Consider the following 16652-nt stretch of genomic DNA (forward strand, 5'->3'; position numbering starts at 1 on the left):
AACAAGTTATTTTTTATTTGAGTTTAAATTCAAATTTAAGAATGTTTGACGTGTTATACTTGTGAGCCTAAATAAGTTTAATTAGAAAAAACTAAAATTATATTTTAATTAATATATATCATAACGATATTATCCGTTAAACAACATAAACTCTTAGCTTGCATCCACATGGAATGTTTCACTCTTGACTTGTGTTTGACCAAAACAAAGAGTTGCAGACAAAAATTATAAGATTAATTAGTATTAATCCTTTTTTTATGCTTATTTACTTAATTAATACAAAGAAATTAACATGTCATTATATAATTAATAATTTTATATTAGAAATAAAATAAATAATTAAATTATCATATAATTACATATCAATTTATTTATATATATTATATTACTCTAATTTCATTTACTATTTTCCTTCATTATTTTCTTATATAGAAAAATAAATAATTATTTATCCAAATCACAATAAATTTATTTATTTATTATTTATTTCACTTTTCAATTCAAAGATGCCTCCTTATCCAAAGTTGAATAGTGAATGAGATGGCAACATTAACCCAATATCATGATTTGGGGAAATTCCCTCTTAGGGATCAAAAGTTTTGACAATATTTTATCTAGTTATTTTTATCAATTTTTATTAATTTTTTATTATAATATTACCATTGATTTGGTGTTTAAATTATTTATAATAGGGTCATTTTTTTTTATACTCGCAATTGTTAAAAATATCAATAAACATATTTTAATAACATTACAAACTCTTAAAAAAGACAGATTGATCAACTTTTTTTTTTGTAAAGTGTTTAAAAGTTGATAATATATTTAAATCAATAATTTTTTTTTTTCCTTTTGAAGATATACATTGGTAGCAAGCTTAGTCGATGAGGGTAAAAGTGTCATTTTAAAATGGAAGTCGAAGTCAATTGCTTTAGAATGAATGAGAAGATGACATAACTTAAGAGTTTGAGTGCACAACACTATTGATAATGACACATGAAAGTTTAATTGTGCTTATCATCCAACTCGGATGATTTTTCCTACCAAAGAATTTCATTAAAACTAATCATTGGTCTTCAATGACAAGTTCCCTACGACAAATGGAAATTTAAATTAATTTACAAACTTTGATAGGTTCTTCAGTTTCAAATTTACAATAAGAAAATATAAATAATTAAATAAAAACAAGTCTTTATGTACTAAAAATTGATATTTCAGTCTGTATTTTGATAATTTGTAATTAAAAATAAAATAAATAATTAATCAATTAGATTATACACATTATCCATGAGTATATACCTGCTAGTATATGAAATATTTCTCCATAAATAATAAGCCAGGCAGGACCAAGAACCAAGGTTCATTTAAATCTTAATTAATATAAAAAACTTATTTCAAAGGTTAACAAAACTGATAAAACATTAAAACTTTTAAAGTAAATATTTGAATTTGAGTTTTTATCACATTTATAAAACATTAACCTACTTGATCTAATGATTATAAGTTTGATTACTATATCTAAATTTACCCGTCTATTAAATACAAGCAAGGTCCTTGATTATTGAAAAAAAAAAAATTCCATAAGATTTTAAGGGCCAATTTCACATGCCTACCCAAGGTTTTCTTTACTTCCAAGACATTTGAAGCTGTATCTCAAAATTCCCATAAAAGGTAAGGTACCATGTGATGCCCCAGCGTAAGAGATAAATTCATTTCAATGGATGAAAATTTTGTAAACAATTTTTTGGAATGGGTAACATCCAATTTCAAATTCCCTCAAACCAACTCGAGTTTAATTCGAGGGATAGTCAAACTAAAATCAAATAAAACAACATCATTTTTATGTATCTTACTAAAAAATAATATCATTAGACCGAATCACAATAAACTCTTCTAGGCTAACAAATTTGATAATCTGAACACTCTAAAACTCAAATTCAACTATACAAAACCTAATCAAATGGAGTTGACAATCAACATGTAATCTTCCTAACTCGAATCCATCCCTACCCATAGTCACAAACATGTCCAACATTCTTATATCTAGGCAAATTTGAGGGGGCTTATTGTGATGATGACCAATACTAGTAATGAACGTAAATCTTTTCCACGAAGCCTTCAATTGGTGGGACAAATCCAACTAGAACAGAAATTGACAGCCCATCTGTGGAATGGAATTGACAGTAAGAAGACTTTCTTCAGGTGCCCTAAAAACTGAACGTCATTACTCAAAATAAGCTCTACCAACTTGAAAATTTCAAAGCAATAATCAGAGCAACGTAGTAAGCACATGGGGATGATTACAAAAAGCTTGAATTTGCAAGCAATGCCAGATAAGGGCCAGACAGATAACTCACTGTACAGAGTATCTCATAGTTTACTATGTTATATTTGTGTCATGTTAGAAGGGTAGGTGGGGACAGTGACTGGTTTTTCAATCCAACCCAACATCAAATAACTTAGTCATGTTTCATGTACTACTGCTGGCTGGCTGGCAGCTTGTCTTGTTCCTTACATTTCGAATGAATGTTCAGTAACATCTTCGACTGATATTGACAGATGGACAAGCGAAGGAATTAAGTGTACCCACCAGTGCTAAAATGAACTCAATGAAATTCCATGGAGATTTGTATATTACAACCTAGACCAGTTAGTTAAATTACATACAAGGGAAAACATGCGGAAGAAATTTTTAGGTTGAATTGTTTTAAAACATGTTTCAATGCAGGTTTTTCGACTATAATAATCTGGAGATCCAGGTTTCATGCCATGAATATGATTTTACCTTTCTTACTGTAATGCCGACTTGCTTTGGAACAGATGACTAAGTTACATCCAGCTACATTAAAGGTTCTTGTCAATGTATTTCAACTTCAATCAATGACATAGTTTGGAGCCACAGCTAGAATTCTGTCATCTCTAGATGGACGTCTTTCAGATTCACCATCGACAGCTGCTTGTCTGCCATCATCTACCACTATTAGGTGACCTTCCCTTCGTATCAAGCTCTGCATTAAAGGCAATTGTTATTGTTAAACAACTCGAGTAATGATGTTATCTTCAAATGTCATTGTTCAGAAATAATTCATAGGATTCAAAGTGTTGTAGTACCTCAATAATAGCTTTGATTTTGGTAATTTCCTTCTTAACTTCCTCCATAGTACTGTAGGTATTTTTCTCATTCTGTTGGTCAATATACCATTTTATCAAGTCCTTCTGCCTCATTCCAGCAAGGCCAGTTCCTGCAGATGGCGAAAACATTACAAGGTTTCTTGAAACAAATATAATGATTAATAGACAAAAAATCATAGATCATTAATGGCTGGATTAGGCTTTCATGGTTAATCATTATATGTGCTATCAAAATCAACATGCAGTTTACCTTGTTGGACTACAGTTTCTTCATGCTGTCTAAGGCGCATGACAAGGGCTTGGGTGATCCTCTGAAAATATTCATCACTTATCACAAGTGTTTTCCCTTGTCGGTTTGATAAGCTTGGTCCATTTTCTGCACAGTTATAACCCAAAATTTTCTTCAGTTGAATTTATTCATGGAGAGAAAAAGATTAGAATGACATTAGTGATAAAATCACACCAGCATTTCCTGAAGGTGGTTCAGCAGTCCTGTTGGTCGGTTGAGTATCACCATTACCGATTGGATCGTTTCCATTATCACCAGCATTACCATTATCACCGTTCTCTTCTTGAAACTCAGACAGATCAATCTCACTTGACTCCACACTGCATGCAAAATTAATATTATACATTCTGGTTAGAATTACATTGAGAGGAGACAAAAGAAATTTGGCATAATTTTGCAGTTCTCTTGCCTGATTATAGATGTTTTCAGTAGTCTTACTGCAACTTTAACATGACGTGGTTGTACCTGTGACAGTTAACCTCTTTGAGTATAAGGTGGAAATGCATGACCATGACAAAACAAGAAAGGATAATTCACTAAAAACAGTGCACCTGAGTTTCTAAATGACTTCGAGCAATGGCCTCAGACAACCTGATCAATGCCTCCAGCTGCCTAACCGTCATGCGATATGCAACTCTACCACCTGGAGCTGTATCGCCCCTACGCAGAGCAACATAAGAGTCCACCAACAACTTCCTGGCTTCCATGCTTAACTGAATTACATCATTTAGGTTATAAGTATAATGACAGAAATCTTTTTCTTTTTCCAAGTGAAAAAAAATCCTGGCCCTGTAAAGATTAGAAAGCATACCTTTGGTTTCAAAGTTTTTGCATATGCAATGTATCGCTTCAGTTGTGCAGTAGTGAATGCAGGAGCAAGTGCATTTTCACGCTTCTGATGAACTCTGACAATGTGGTGGGCAATGTGATAGTCAGTTTGATCATCTGGGTCATCAATCATCACATATACCAGATCAAATCTTGAAAGAATAGCAGGAGCAAGGGCAACATTGTACTGGGAAAGAAAAAATATCAAAAGCTAATTAGTCCACTTAAAAGACACCAAATTGTAGCTAAAGAAGAGGGAATCAATTGCATAGCTTCAGTATAAAGAATTTTCTTACCTTAAGTGGTTTAGACTTATCATAACGGCCCCCAGTAGGGTTAGCTGCAGCTAGTATTGATGTTCGAGCATTAAGCGTCGCCTGTATCCCTGCTTTTGTAATGCTTATTGTCTGCTGTTCCATGGCTTCATGAATTGCAACCTTGACAATCATATTTTTATTAGTGATTATGAATATCATGGGTTAAGGGCCACCACTAATAATATATGAAAATTACCTGGTCCCTAATGTCCATCTTGTCAAATTCATCAATGCAACAAATGCCATTGTCAGCAAGCATCAGTGCACCAGCCTAAATAGGCAGAAATTTATCAGCAAACTTAAACATGCTTCTGAAACTTGACTCCAAATTTCTAGTCCACAGCCCTTTAAATGATTGTAAATGAAAATTTATAACCTTACAAATGTAAATAATTTGCCTGAAATGGCAATGTTTCTTGCCTGGTCATGCATGAACCAACATTTGTTCGTTCAAAGGTAAAACATTAACATATTAGGTTGTTTATAACTATGAAGACAATAAAGTATGGTGTCATTTCCATGCCTACAGCAAATGTCATGACTACCTAGGACTGCACAAATGTGAAAAATCTTCTGAGTGAACAAATTAGAAACAAATCCCAAAAGTTACCTCTATACAGAATTCCCCAGTTTCTGGTTCTTTGGCCACAGTTGCAGTCAAACCTGCAGCAGAAGAGGACTTGCCTGAGGTGTAGACAGATCTAGGAACTATACCAGAAGTGTACCTGCAAGTAAATCAATCATTTTAAATGCTTGAAGCAGTATAAATAAAAGGATCTGAAAATGGAAAACAGAAAATGAAATAAGGAAATAGAGCGCTTGTCATACTTGAGGAACTGAGATTTGGCACAGCTGGGATCTCCAACTATACAAACATTTATATCTCCTCTAAGGTTGATGCCTTCATGAGTCAACTTGTGGACACCTCCCAAGAGCATGAGCAGGATGGCTCGCTTGATATCTTGGTGACCAAAGACAGTTGGAGCAATGCTATCAACAATCTTATTGAAGAAATCTGGCACATTTCTCATTCTTTGGATTTCATCTATCTCTTCTGTCTGTTAATTGAAATCAAGCGGAGCTGTATTATAAATTGTTTCTCCCCATAAGGAGATTTCTACAAATATTAAGAATGGCAAAAACAGTATGCAAACCATGAGACTTATGATTGCTATAAGATCCACAGCTTATACGCAAATTCTGATCAACAAATTACATATTTACTTAGAGCAGGTTAAATGGGAGAAGATTAGAAGGAAATTATGTTACAATTAAGCCCAAACAAAAGTAATCGTCAAAATTCTGCACAATGAGTTAGGAAATGGTTATATAAAAATAGATATAATACGAAAATGAACTATTAATGAAAACTCTCACAATCACGGTTCAAGCAGATAGAAAAAAAAGTGAAAATAATAGAGATATTGCATCTTGAACAGACCATGAATTGATATTGTTCGTCTTCATCAGCATCCTTCTTTCTATTTCGTATGTCAATATCCCTCCGACCATCAGCAATCTAGACAATGAAGCAATCATGATGGATAGATTAACCAGACTTATTCATCACAAAATTTAAATGAGATAGTTTCTTATGACAAACTAAACTATTAACCAACCTGAACAGAATTAGCAATAAAGGCCATGCGATAGGAGAGGTCTCTCACTCCCAATGCTCGAAGACCCCTCACACCATCATGTCCAACGGCAGAATTCTTGCGCTGGTTAGCTTCTCGACGACATTCTGCCCTCTCCCCAGGAGAGGCCAATGCCATTATATCAGGTATGGCAACCACGGTACCAGTGAAAATGACCCTGCGTTTTCACAAAAACGCACAGTTAAAATTAACTTCTATTAAAAGAAACATATCTTTTAGATTGACTAAATGCACAGATCCAATGGACTTGATGATCTTACGTGTCTCCAGCCCTAGCCTGTTCAACAATGTCATGACGGAGAATAACATCCAATGACCTAGGTAAAGATCCAGCCGGAATCTCTTTGGAAGTCTCCTGCATCCTTACCCTCTGCCAATCGGCAAACTTACTTTCCTGACGAAGTAATGCCCATTTATTTCTATTTGAACACGTTGCATTCACACAAATAGTAGGCTGAAACCAATCAAATTCAAGAAAAATGCAATCACTACCACATTCTGGTAAACAATACTAATTTACACAATCAAAACATTAAACTTCCACATCCACACCAACCTCAGTGTACTTGAATTGCTGCTCAACGTGCTTAATGACCCCTCCACAATCCAAGCACCGGAAAGTCCCTTGTAGAAGCTCAGGCCGAACCTCACTAGTGCGGGTTACAACACCGGTTACTGACACCAGTTTCCCAATTTCAGCTGTAGTCAACTCTCTCAATCTGTCCTTCATCACACACAAGAACCCTTACACACTCTTATCCAAAATGTTCATACTTTCATAAATTTAATCAAATTCATCAAATTTACAAAATAATAACACTCTACAATCAACAATTAAACCCTAAATTATGCAATAATCAGTGAAACGTACCGTTTCAAAAAAGGGATGTTGAAAAAGGCTACATTTATATCTTTGTTCGGATTATCATCCGAAATGAAAGTCGGGTTTTGCTCCGTGACAAACCTCTTACAGGCGTTCTTCAAATACGGCTCAAATCTGTATTAATCACAGATGGGATGATCAGAACCACAATCATATCGCAAACCCAAATCGATTAAATGGCTGAAAAAAAAAAAAGGGAGAAACAAGAACCTCAAGTACTCGTTGGCGATCGCCTTCTGCAGAACATCATTGAAGCGCATAACGTGAGAGAAATCGATGAACATGGTGGTTGATTCGTTGGCTCGCATGGCTTCAATTTCGGCTTCGTAATAAACTTCTCCATCCAATTTAAAGCTCTTGAGAAAGTCCAAGAAAATGTTCTCCACTCTTATGGCTTTCTCGTCGACTAAGTACCCACCAAAAGCCTCCATTTTTTCGTTTGTTTCAGAGCTTCAATCACTCTCTCGGTGGATAGAATGCCCTAATTTTAGTTGGGTATGGCAGGAAGCATCGATTCACTGTTGTGGGTCTCTTTTTGGCGCGAAAATCACCATAGCTTTCGCGCCAAAATATTGATGGGTTCGAGGTGGGCCTGTTCTTTATTTAATTGGCCCTCTTGACCTGGACATATTTTTGGGCCGAAGCCTTAGCCAATATAAATTCAAAGTAATTAGTAAACATGATTTTTATTATTGATAATTTAAAATTAAATATATTTTCAATAGTAAAAAATAATTTTCTACCTTTTTCAATTTTTTTATCGTAACAAAAATTAAAGAAAATAAGAAAGCAAGTCATGGGCAATACTAATAAAATTATCCTCATAATAAACTAGTGATAAATGTAATTTATTGAATTATAATAAGGATTGCCGCGAGGCAAGGGGGGGGGGGTGTGAAAAAAAAAACAAACCATCACCTTCATTTCATGTACAAACAGATTGGGTAGGCTTAGAGGTGGATGTGATCTAAATAGGTTTTAGTTTAGATTGTTGTTCGATTCAAACGAATCAAATTTAAACTGAAACTTGAAATCGAAGCCTCATCACACTAAACATGTCTTATTGATAATTCTTCTTTTTTTTCTGATAATTTGTTATCTTCTTCTCTATCATTATTGTTTATTAGCCAAACAAGTTGAGTTTCGTTTTGAGCTAACCATTCTACTTTCGAGCCAAGTTAGAAATAGTTCTTGTTCAAGATCGACTCAACTCAAATGCACCCCTAGATGGACTAATATACATTATTTGCAAGTAGTGTTTCGAAATTTTGACTAGATCAACTAATTCAACCAACAACCAGTATATAACCCAATATGGTTTTCATGTAATTGTTGACTAATTAAAAAATGGGTTAAACCCTGTAATATAAGTGATATAAAAATTTCAGTCTATAAGAATTTTTGTACATACTTGATGTTAAATACAAATAGGTTTGTATTATTAAAATTTGGAATCAGGAACTTATGATGAATTAAATATAATTTATGTGATTTATTTGTACTCTATTATTGTGCATTGTATTATCAATATAAATAAACAGATTTAAAGTTGTGTTGGTCTTTTATAATGATGAATTTGAAAATATTTGATAAATGACACTCATATTAACTAATTAAATAATTGTATATTGTGATGAAATATTAATTCAACCGTTTATAGTTATTGATTCAATAATAGTGGTTAAACTGAAACTGATTAGTCGAAAAGGTTGAACTGTAAACCAATGAGATAACTGATTTGACTATCAATTTAGTTTTAAAAACATTGTTTACAAGTGATTTGGTTTTGTTGAGCAAAATTTCTAAGAGTAGAATGCAATGCTTTTTCAGAATCAAACACCCACCAAATGCAATTTTGAGACAAAATATTAAAGAAGGAAGATCTCTAAAGATTTTTTATTCATTTTTGTTGTCAATTTAAACCCCTTTATATATACATCATGCCAAAAAATTTTCAAAATGAGCATAATAATTAGAGATAAAAATTAGAAACAAAAATTGAATCATGGGGTTCGTAAATTTAACAATTAATTAAGTAATTATGCTTTTTCAATTGTTTGGTTATTAATAGGCATACATCTTTCAATGATATGAAACTTAGCCACACACCTCTTCACAAATATTTTCTTTAACTTTGAAAAAAATCCAACCTAAAATTCATCATATATCTTTTTATCGACACCCCATGTTAGACAACTGAAGAAGTTGTTAGAAAGTCATAAAAAAATAGAAAGGTGGTCAAAAATAATCAAAAAGAAGATTTATTTAAAACAAAGAAAAATCATCGAAGAAGATGACTTTGCTGACAACTTTTCAATAACTCAATCAAGCAAATTTAGGGCAACCATAACTCATGTTCAGCTCATTCAAACCAAATCTGAACCAGCTCAAGTTATATTCACTCATATTGAATACCATTACTAAAACGATTGAATTGTGCATTGTTACAGTGATAATTTTATAATATTAGTAATATAGTGTATCTCATACTTTCCCTAACCTTATCGAATTAGTAATATAAATGTAAACAAAACAACTATTTTTAACACGAATTATACTAAAACAAGAAGTTTCCATATTTTAATGTTAAAAAATGACATTTTTTTTGCTTTTATCCAAACAAAGTATTAATTTTAATGGTCAAAGTGTATTTTCGCCCATTTATAAAATATATAAATGTTAAAGTACAAACAAATTATATTTTCTCTTAGCAACATTAAAATTCATCGCTTACATCCCTATCTTTCATTGAAAACAATCAAAACAATGACTCTAACTCTAATAAGTTCTAAATTTAAAAACGTACTAAAATCAAATCAAAATAACGTTATTTTAATTTATTTATATTATTTTAAAATTATATCATTTTAATGTGATTTCAAATAGAATCACATCATTTTAATGTAATTTTAGTTGGAATCACAATAACTAACGTGACACTAATCATCACAAACGATAATGGTAAAAAGTAATTAATAAAGTTTTCGGGGCAATATATTATTTCTCGTTATCAATGATGTTCTTGTTGCACTGATAATACTTTTCAAAGGCCAGAAAATATCATATTCTACCTTAACAAATAAAATTTGTCATATTAACATTCTTTAGATAAGAAATGATCATTCCCCTGTAAAAGTGTATGATGGTTATAATGGTAAAAAATTGACCACCCCACGTTAAAAGCACATTAACCTAACCCATAACATGGTAGAACTGTGGAAACCAAGACAACTTAATAACGTATGACCAAAAATTAAGTGAAGGGACACGTGTAAGAGACCCACTTGACCTAACTTAAAAGTGAACTGAACAGAACCTGGGATGCGTGCATGAAGAGTGAAGAAGAGAAAGAAGAAACAGTCAAGGTAACCGTTTCGAAATTACAACTCATTCTGCATCTCTACTTTCCATTTATGAAATTTGTATGGTAGTGACTCTCTGCCAAAGTTCGTCTGATTTGCATTCATGGAAGTGGCCAACAGAAAAATAAAACCATGGGTAGAGATTGGATCAAAGTCAAATATATAAATGTTACTCTTAAAAAATAATTTAAATGATAAAAGAAAAAATTTTATATATAAAAAAGTATAAATATAATTTTTTTTTAATGATTTATCAAGTTCAGTAGTTATAAGATCAATTACTTAATATAAGGTTTTACTTATTTAATATAATTAAAAATGTTCAAAATAGGTTAATTAAACTTTGATAATTTTTTAACCGAAATGAATTTTCAATTTGAAAAAAATTATAAATCGAAATTGAACTACTTTAAAAATTAATCGATTTTGAATTAAACCAAAAATACTAATTAATTGAATCGAATTTTCGGCTAACCTGTTTTGGGCCAAATTTCAAAGGATGCCCTATTTTTTTGGCCAATTTTTCAAAATAGATTTAATATTTTATTGAATTTTTTAAAAACCGATTCAGTTTAGTTAACCGGTTTTAAAAAATAGACAAATTGATAACCGAATAAAAAACTTAATTTTTCTATATTATTGAACTAGTATCCAAACTGATTTTTTAAATAACTGATTTTTTGATTCAATTTTGGTTATCAAATATTTTTGAACACTTTTTGGTGTGATTAGTTTAACTTTAAAAAGATAGTTTGGTTAAGATAGGATTCCTTGAGTAAACAAGAGATGAAATCTGTAGGGATTAATTAAAATTTTAAAAATATATTGAAAACCAACAAAATTTCAAAGTCGATCTCTTTTAAGTCTGCCACTGTTCATAGTATTTGCTTTTGGCTTAGTATGAATTAGGGCTGGATTCGAGCCGAGCCAGCTCAAGCTCGAGCTCGGCTCGGCTCGATTCGAGCCCGAAACGAGCCGGGCTCAGCTCGGCTCGATCGAGCTCGAGCCGAGCCCGAGCTGGCTCGAGATATTTTTTTAAAAATTTTTTTATACAAAACGGCGTCGTTTTGATTCATATATATATACAAAACGGTGTCGTTTTGATATAAAAAACGAGCCGAACCGAGCCGTTACCGAACCGAACTGAAAATGAGTTGAACTCGAGCCGAGCCGAATTCGGCTCGAGTCGAGCTCGAGCCGGCCCTCAAAAAGCCGAGCCGAGCCCGAGCTGGCTGCGAGCCAAGCTCGGCTCGGCTCGAATCCAGCCCTAGTATGAATACTATGCTCCTAATGCCCACCACTTACTAGTTAGGTTGGAAATCTTCTGACCCCTGATCAATGAAACAAGCAATAAATAAAATTTAAAGGGTCAAAGTGGAAAACAATAAAATATTGAGGGTGAATGGATTAGTGTAAAATTTTAAAAGCTTATTGATACATCACGTATACTATAATAAAAAGATTTTCAAAGGGGTCAACAGAATCCATGATCACCCACCCCTTTTGTCGTTATACCTTATGGAGATTATAATTTTATATATAAATAATAATATATTTTTATATAATTAAAAATTATTTTATTTTTAATTATTAATTATTCAATCATATGATAATATATTATTATTTTTATATAAAATTATATACATAATATTACTCTTAAATAAATAATAATGTATATAGTATAAATGACATGTCAAAATATCATTGGGTGACACAGCATAGTTAAATACAAATTAATACTCTTTTATGATTCTCACAATTTTATTTTATGAGATAAATAATATTATGTATACCTATTTTGAGTATATAAATAGATATATATTATATATGTTATCTTATAATTAAATATTATTTTATTATTAATTTAAAATCACTCAATTAAATAATAAGATATATTAAATATATAAATATTTATATACTTAAAAATTGTACATATAATTTTATTTAGGGCTAGACTCGAACCGAGCTATTTCGAACTCAAACTCAGTTCGAACAAGTCTGAAAAGAGTCAACCCTATACGAGTTCGGTTGAGCTTGAGCTATTCGCTAAAGTTTCTAATTAAAAATTTTGATACAAAACGACATCGTTTTGACTAATATGTATTAAAACGACGTCGTTTTAATAACGTAAAATGAATCGAATCAAATTCAAACCGAGTTCGAACTTAGCTTTCACGAGCTCGAACTCGAACTCAAGCTCAGCTATAAATAAACCGAGCTGAGCCGGTTAGATTCAAGCTGAGTCGAGCTTGAGCTCAGCTCAGTTCGAATCTAACCGTAATTTTATTATTATAAAATATATTATATTAATAATATAGTAAAATTATATGATCCTATATACTGAGATGCATTATATTTTACTAATCTGGTATGATACGTTGCCACGCACAAATATTATAATATTCGTGGCAACTTAGTTACCACAAATATTATTATTAGAAACGTTATGTTTTACTAATATACATCGTGGTTTTCAGATACGTACAAAATTATACGTTTCAGCATTACATGAAAAATTACCATAAAACCTCCTAACTAATATATATTACAAACCTCATTTCAAGTTTGGCATTCAAGTCCTGTCAATTGACAATTTACACCCTAAACCCCTTCAAAACCACTTAATATACTCAAAATGGACTTCCAACTTTATGAATTCAAAACAAATTCACAACTTAATCATCTAAACAATCACAAAAATAGTAACTTTCATCCTGAAACCAAAAACACTAAATTTAAAAATTAAGAGTAATATTATACGTATTTATTTTAGGTATATAAATAAGTATATAATTATATTTATCATTATATGAATGAATATTATTTTATCTTTAATTTAAAATCATTTAATCATATAATAATATATTAAGTGTATACTCATTTTTATATTCAAAGTAAATATGTATAGTTTTATTGTAAAATTAATAATCAAAATTAACATAACATTTTATCGTAACAATAAAATTTTGTGTACTTATTTTTTGTATACATAAATTATGTGTCATTAAGTGATTAAATGATTTTAAATTAAAGATAAAATAATACTTAATTATATATTATCTATGTATAAAAAATGAATATATATAACATTACTCGTGGATGGAAAATCATTTTTTATGCAGACAACTGGTTAATTTTGTATACCCCAACAAATATTATAATTTTAATTAAAAGTTATTATATAAGTATTTTGAATGAGGTATTAACAAAAAAACAAAAATTAATTAAAGCAGAATTATAAAGAGATATATGCACCATCCACCTTCAATGGGATTCTCCTGCTCAATTTCACTTCCCTTTAGAATTAAACTCCCTCTCACCCCCCAACTCAACCTTTCCGATTTCACCATGGATAACGCCGCAAACCATATTTTGCATCGTGAAGAAGATGAACCAGAAGAAGACCAAAAGGCCAAAACTAGCAAAGGCTACTTCACTCTTTTACTTGTCAACTATCTTTTCCTCTTTGTGGGTTCAGTCTCTGCAAGCCTGTTGTCGAAGTTTTACTTCAACCACAAAGGCTCAAGCCGTTGGGTGTCCACTTGGGTCCAATGCGGCGGCTTCCCCTTCCTCCTCTTTCCCATCTTTCTCCCTTATTATCTCTTCAAATGCACTAACAGAAAACCCTTCTCCCATTTCACCCCAAAAATCTTCTCTTTATCCGTCTTCATTGGCCTCCTTTTAGGCGTCAACAATCTTCTCTTTTCATGGGGGAATTCCTATTTGCCTGTCTCTACCTCCTCTCTTTTGCTCTCTTCTCAGCTCGTCTTCAACCTGTTTTTCTCCGTCCTCATCGCCAGGCAAAAAATCACCTTTACCAATCTCAACGCAGTCACTCTTTTAACGTTAAGTTCAGTGCTTTTAGCCCTTGATTCCGGCCACGATAAAGCCTCAAATTTGTCCAAATCGAAGTATTTCATCGGATTTTTCTGCACAGTCGGCGCCGGTTTGCTCTTCGCCTTGTACCTCCCCGTCATGGAGATCATCTACAAGAAAGTTTACTGCTACTCAATGGTGGTGGAAATGCAGCTCATCATGGAGATTGCCGCCACCGCTTTGGCCACCGTCGGGATGTCATTCAGCGGCGGGTTTGCGGAGATGAGGAGAGAGAGCGAGAAGGTGTTTGATTTGGGAAAAAAACTTTATTGGGTTACGGTGTTTGGCAACGTGGTGACGTGGCAGCTTTGCTTCATGGGGACGGCGGGGATGGTGTTCTTGACATCGTCGCTGACGGGAGCCATCTGTATGACGGCGATTCTGGCGATGAATGTGATCGGAGGAGTGTCGGTTTATGGAGATAACTTCGGCGGCGTGAAAGTAGTGTCGACGGTGCTGTGTACTTGGGGATTTTGCTCTTATGTTTATGGAATGTATGTGAAATTGAAGAAGGAGAAGGAGAAGGAGAAGGAGGAGATGGAGAAGAAGAAGATGGAAATGAACAATGATAATGATAATAATAATAGTAATGGGATGGAGATGGTTCAGATTGTAACAGGAGGCTGATGGGGAAGAAGATGATAAAGATGATGACGTGGTGTAATTCGTAGAAAATTAATGATAATTATGGAGTTAATTAGATACATGTTTTGTTAATGCTTAATTAATTATCTTCCTTATTAGAGTTTATAATTTTTGTTTCTTATTGTTTTATGATCCAAAATTCTAAAAAACTTCCAAATTTATATTTACTTGCGGCAATTTTTCAATGATAATAACAAGCATAAAATTAAACATATCAACCTATCTTTTTTTTTTTTTCCGATCGAAACAAACTCAACAACGCAAATATAGTATTTTTAACGTAATTTAATCAATCGTTCAAAAATTTACCTTATTATTATATTACTTTCGCCTCTACCATTATATTATTTACATCTTTGTCGATGATAACACAGTCTTAGTATCACTTATACAATTTTCTATACTCATAGGATAAAAAATGGGATTTTGTGTAATTGTGATATTTATATATAACCACTGGGATTTAATAAAAATAAGATAATTAAATTAATTATATAATCTTGTTTTCTTACGAAAACTTGAATCAAAACAAGAAATCGATCTCATTGATGTTAAAGAGAGAAAGTGACAAGTTGTGTTCTTCTCTCGTTATCTCTAAACTAAGAGACTTCTATATTATATATTTTATGGATGAGAAATTTCCCCATATAAGATTACAATTTCTCAAAACCTTGGGATTAAAAATGGTGATTTACTATAATGAATATCAAAAGTTTTTATTTATTTAAAAAGATAATAATAGTTAATTATAAAAAAAATAATTTTAAAATTTGATCTTTTAATGTCAATGTGGAAGAGGTAACTTAACAATTTATATGGACTACAAAAAAGATTGGTTATAATCTTTCTCTGGATAATTTTAGTGGCCAAATATTTAAGTGGAGATTGAGATAAATATGAAAGGATTCTTAATATATAATCAACATCAATATCATAGGAATTAGTACTTTACTTGGGGTTAAGAATAAGATTTCATTGAAAGTGTGGTTTAATTATTGGTTAAAAAATGTATCCATTTATTAGGTGGAGAAGATTTTGTGAAGTTGACAACACTACTATTTGTCTCCACTTTCAATTTTTAGTTGATCATGCATTTAAAATATTTTTAAAAAATAAATTTATAATCTTCAAAAGACAACCAAATATATATATATACACACACACGCACACGGGAAATTAGGGTATAATCTTCTGTAAAAGAGAGTAATAAGATGATAAAACAAGACAATGTAAGGTGGTCCAGATAAGTATATGTCCACCATTATGTTATTAATATTGTTCAATAGAGTAATCAAGTGTATGCAAACACTGTTGTGTATCTCTGTCATCATTGAGATAATTACTTTCTTAAATCAGTTTAATATAAAACAAAAATATTCTTACGTGATGATAGTAACTGATAAGACACGTTAGGGAAACTATGGGATGACGGAAATCTATCTAAGTCTTGCTCTTCCCACTTCATCTTGGTGGAAGTTTCTTATTCACACCTTGGTTTGATTACACAATTTAGTTAATTGATAATCTTGTGGCTTATTTACTTGTTTGATGTCAATTTTTGGGAGTTTGACTATAAATAGTTTAATTATATAATCGATAATATCTAAACTATTCGATTATTAATCTTTAAATGAATTGACTATATAGAAAATTAAAAAATTTATT

General features: G+C 31.8%; 2 protein-coding genes across 5 annotated transcripts; one reads left to right on the top strand and one right to left on the bottom strand.

The window, feature by feature from the left end:
- Positions 1-1816: 1816 nt before the first annotated feature.
- Positions 1817-7616, bottom strand: LOC123218179 (DNA replication licensing factor MCM6). Of its 4 annotated transcripts, none has more exons than XR_006502635.1 (18): positions 7315-7616; positions 7093-7218; positions 6778-6940; positions 6482-6675; positions 6183-6378; positions 6005-6082; positions 5392-5621; positions 5174-5288; positions 4760-4834; positions 4543-4683; positions 4230-4433; positions 3970-4131; positions 3828-3883; positions 3593-3738; positions 3380-3505; positions 3109-3239; positions 2783-3005; positions 1817-2161 (listed from the first exon to the last, which is right to left on the bottom strand). XR_006502635.1 is itself a non-coding variant. In XM_044639457.1 (17 exons), the coding sequence occupies exons 1-17, from the start codon at positions 7533-7535 to the stop codon at positions 2871-2873; spliced, it is 2499 nt and encodes an 832-aa protein (XP_044495392.1). In that variant the 5' UTR covers positions 7536-7616; the 3' UTR covers positions 2591-2870. The 4 variants fall into 4 exon arrangements, 1 of the variants encoding a protein (XP_044495392.1); XR_006502636.1 differs by having other exon boundaries at positions 1817-2211; XR_006502637.1 differs by lacking the exon at positions 1817-2161 and adding an exon at positions 2278-2543.
- A 6103-nt stretch (positions 7617-13719) lies between these two features.
- On the top strand, positions 13720-15046 carry LOC123218560 (probable purine permease 4). Its single transcript, XM_044640047.1, has one exon. It carries the CDS (start codon positions 13734-13736, stop codon positions 14967-14969), a length of 1236 nt encoding a protein of 411 aa, XP_044495982.1. The 5' UTR covers positions 13720-13733; the 3' UTR covers positions 14970-15046.
- The last annotated feature ends 1606 nt before the right edge of the window (positions 15047-16652 follow it).

This window comes from Mangifera indica, chromosome 6 (assembly GCF_011075055.1).
Source record: "Mangifera indica cultivar Alphonso chromosome 6, CATAS_Mindica_2.1, whole genome shotgun sequence".
Classification (NCBI taxonomy): Eukaryota; Viridiplantae; Streptophyta; class Magnoliopsida; order Sapindales; family Anacardiaceae; genus Mangifera; species Mangifera indica.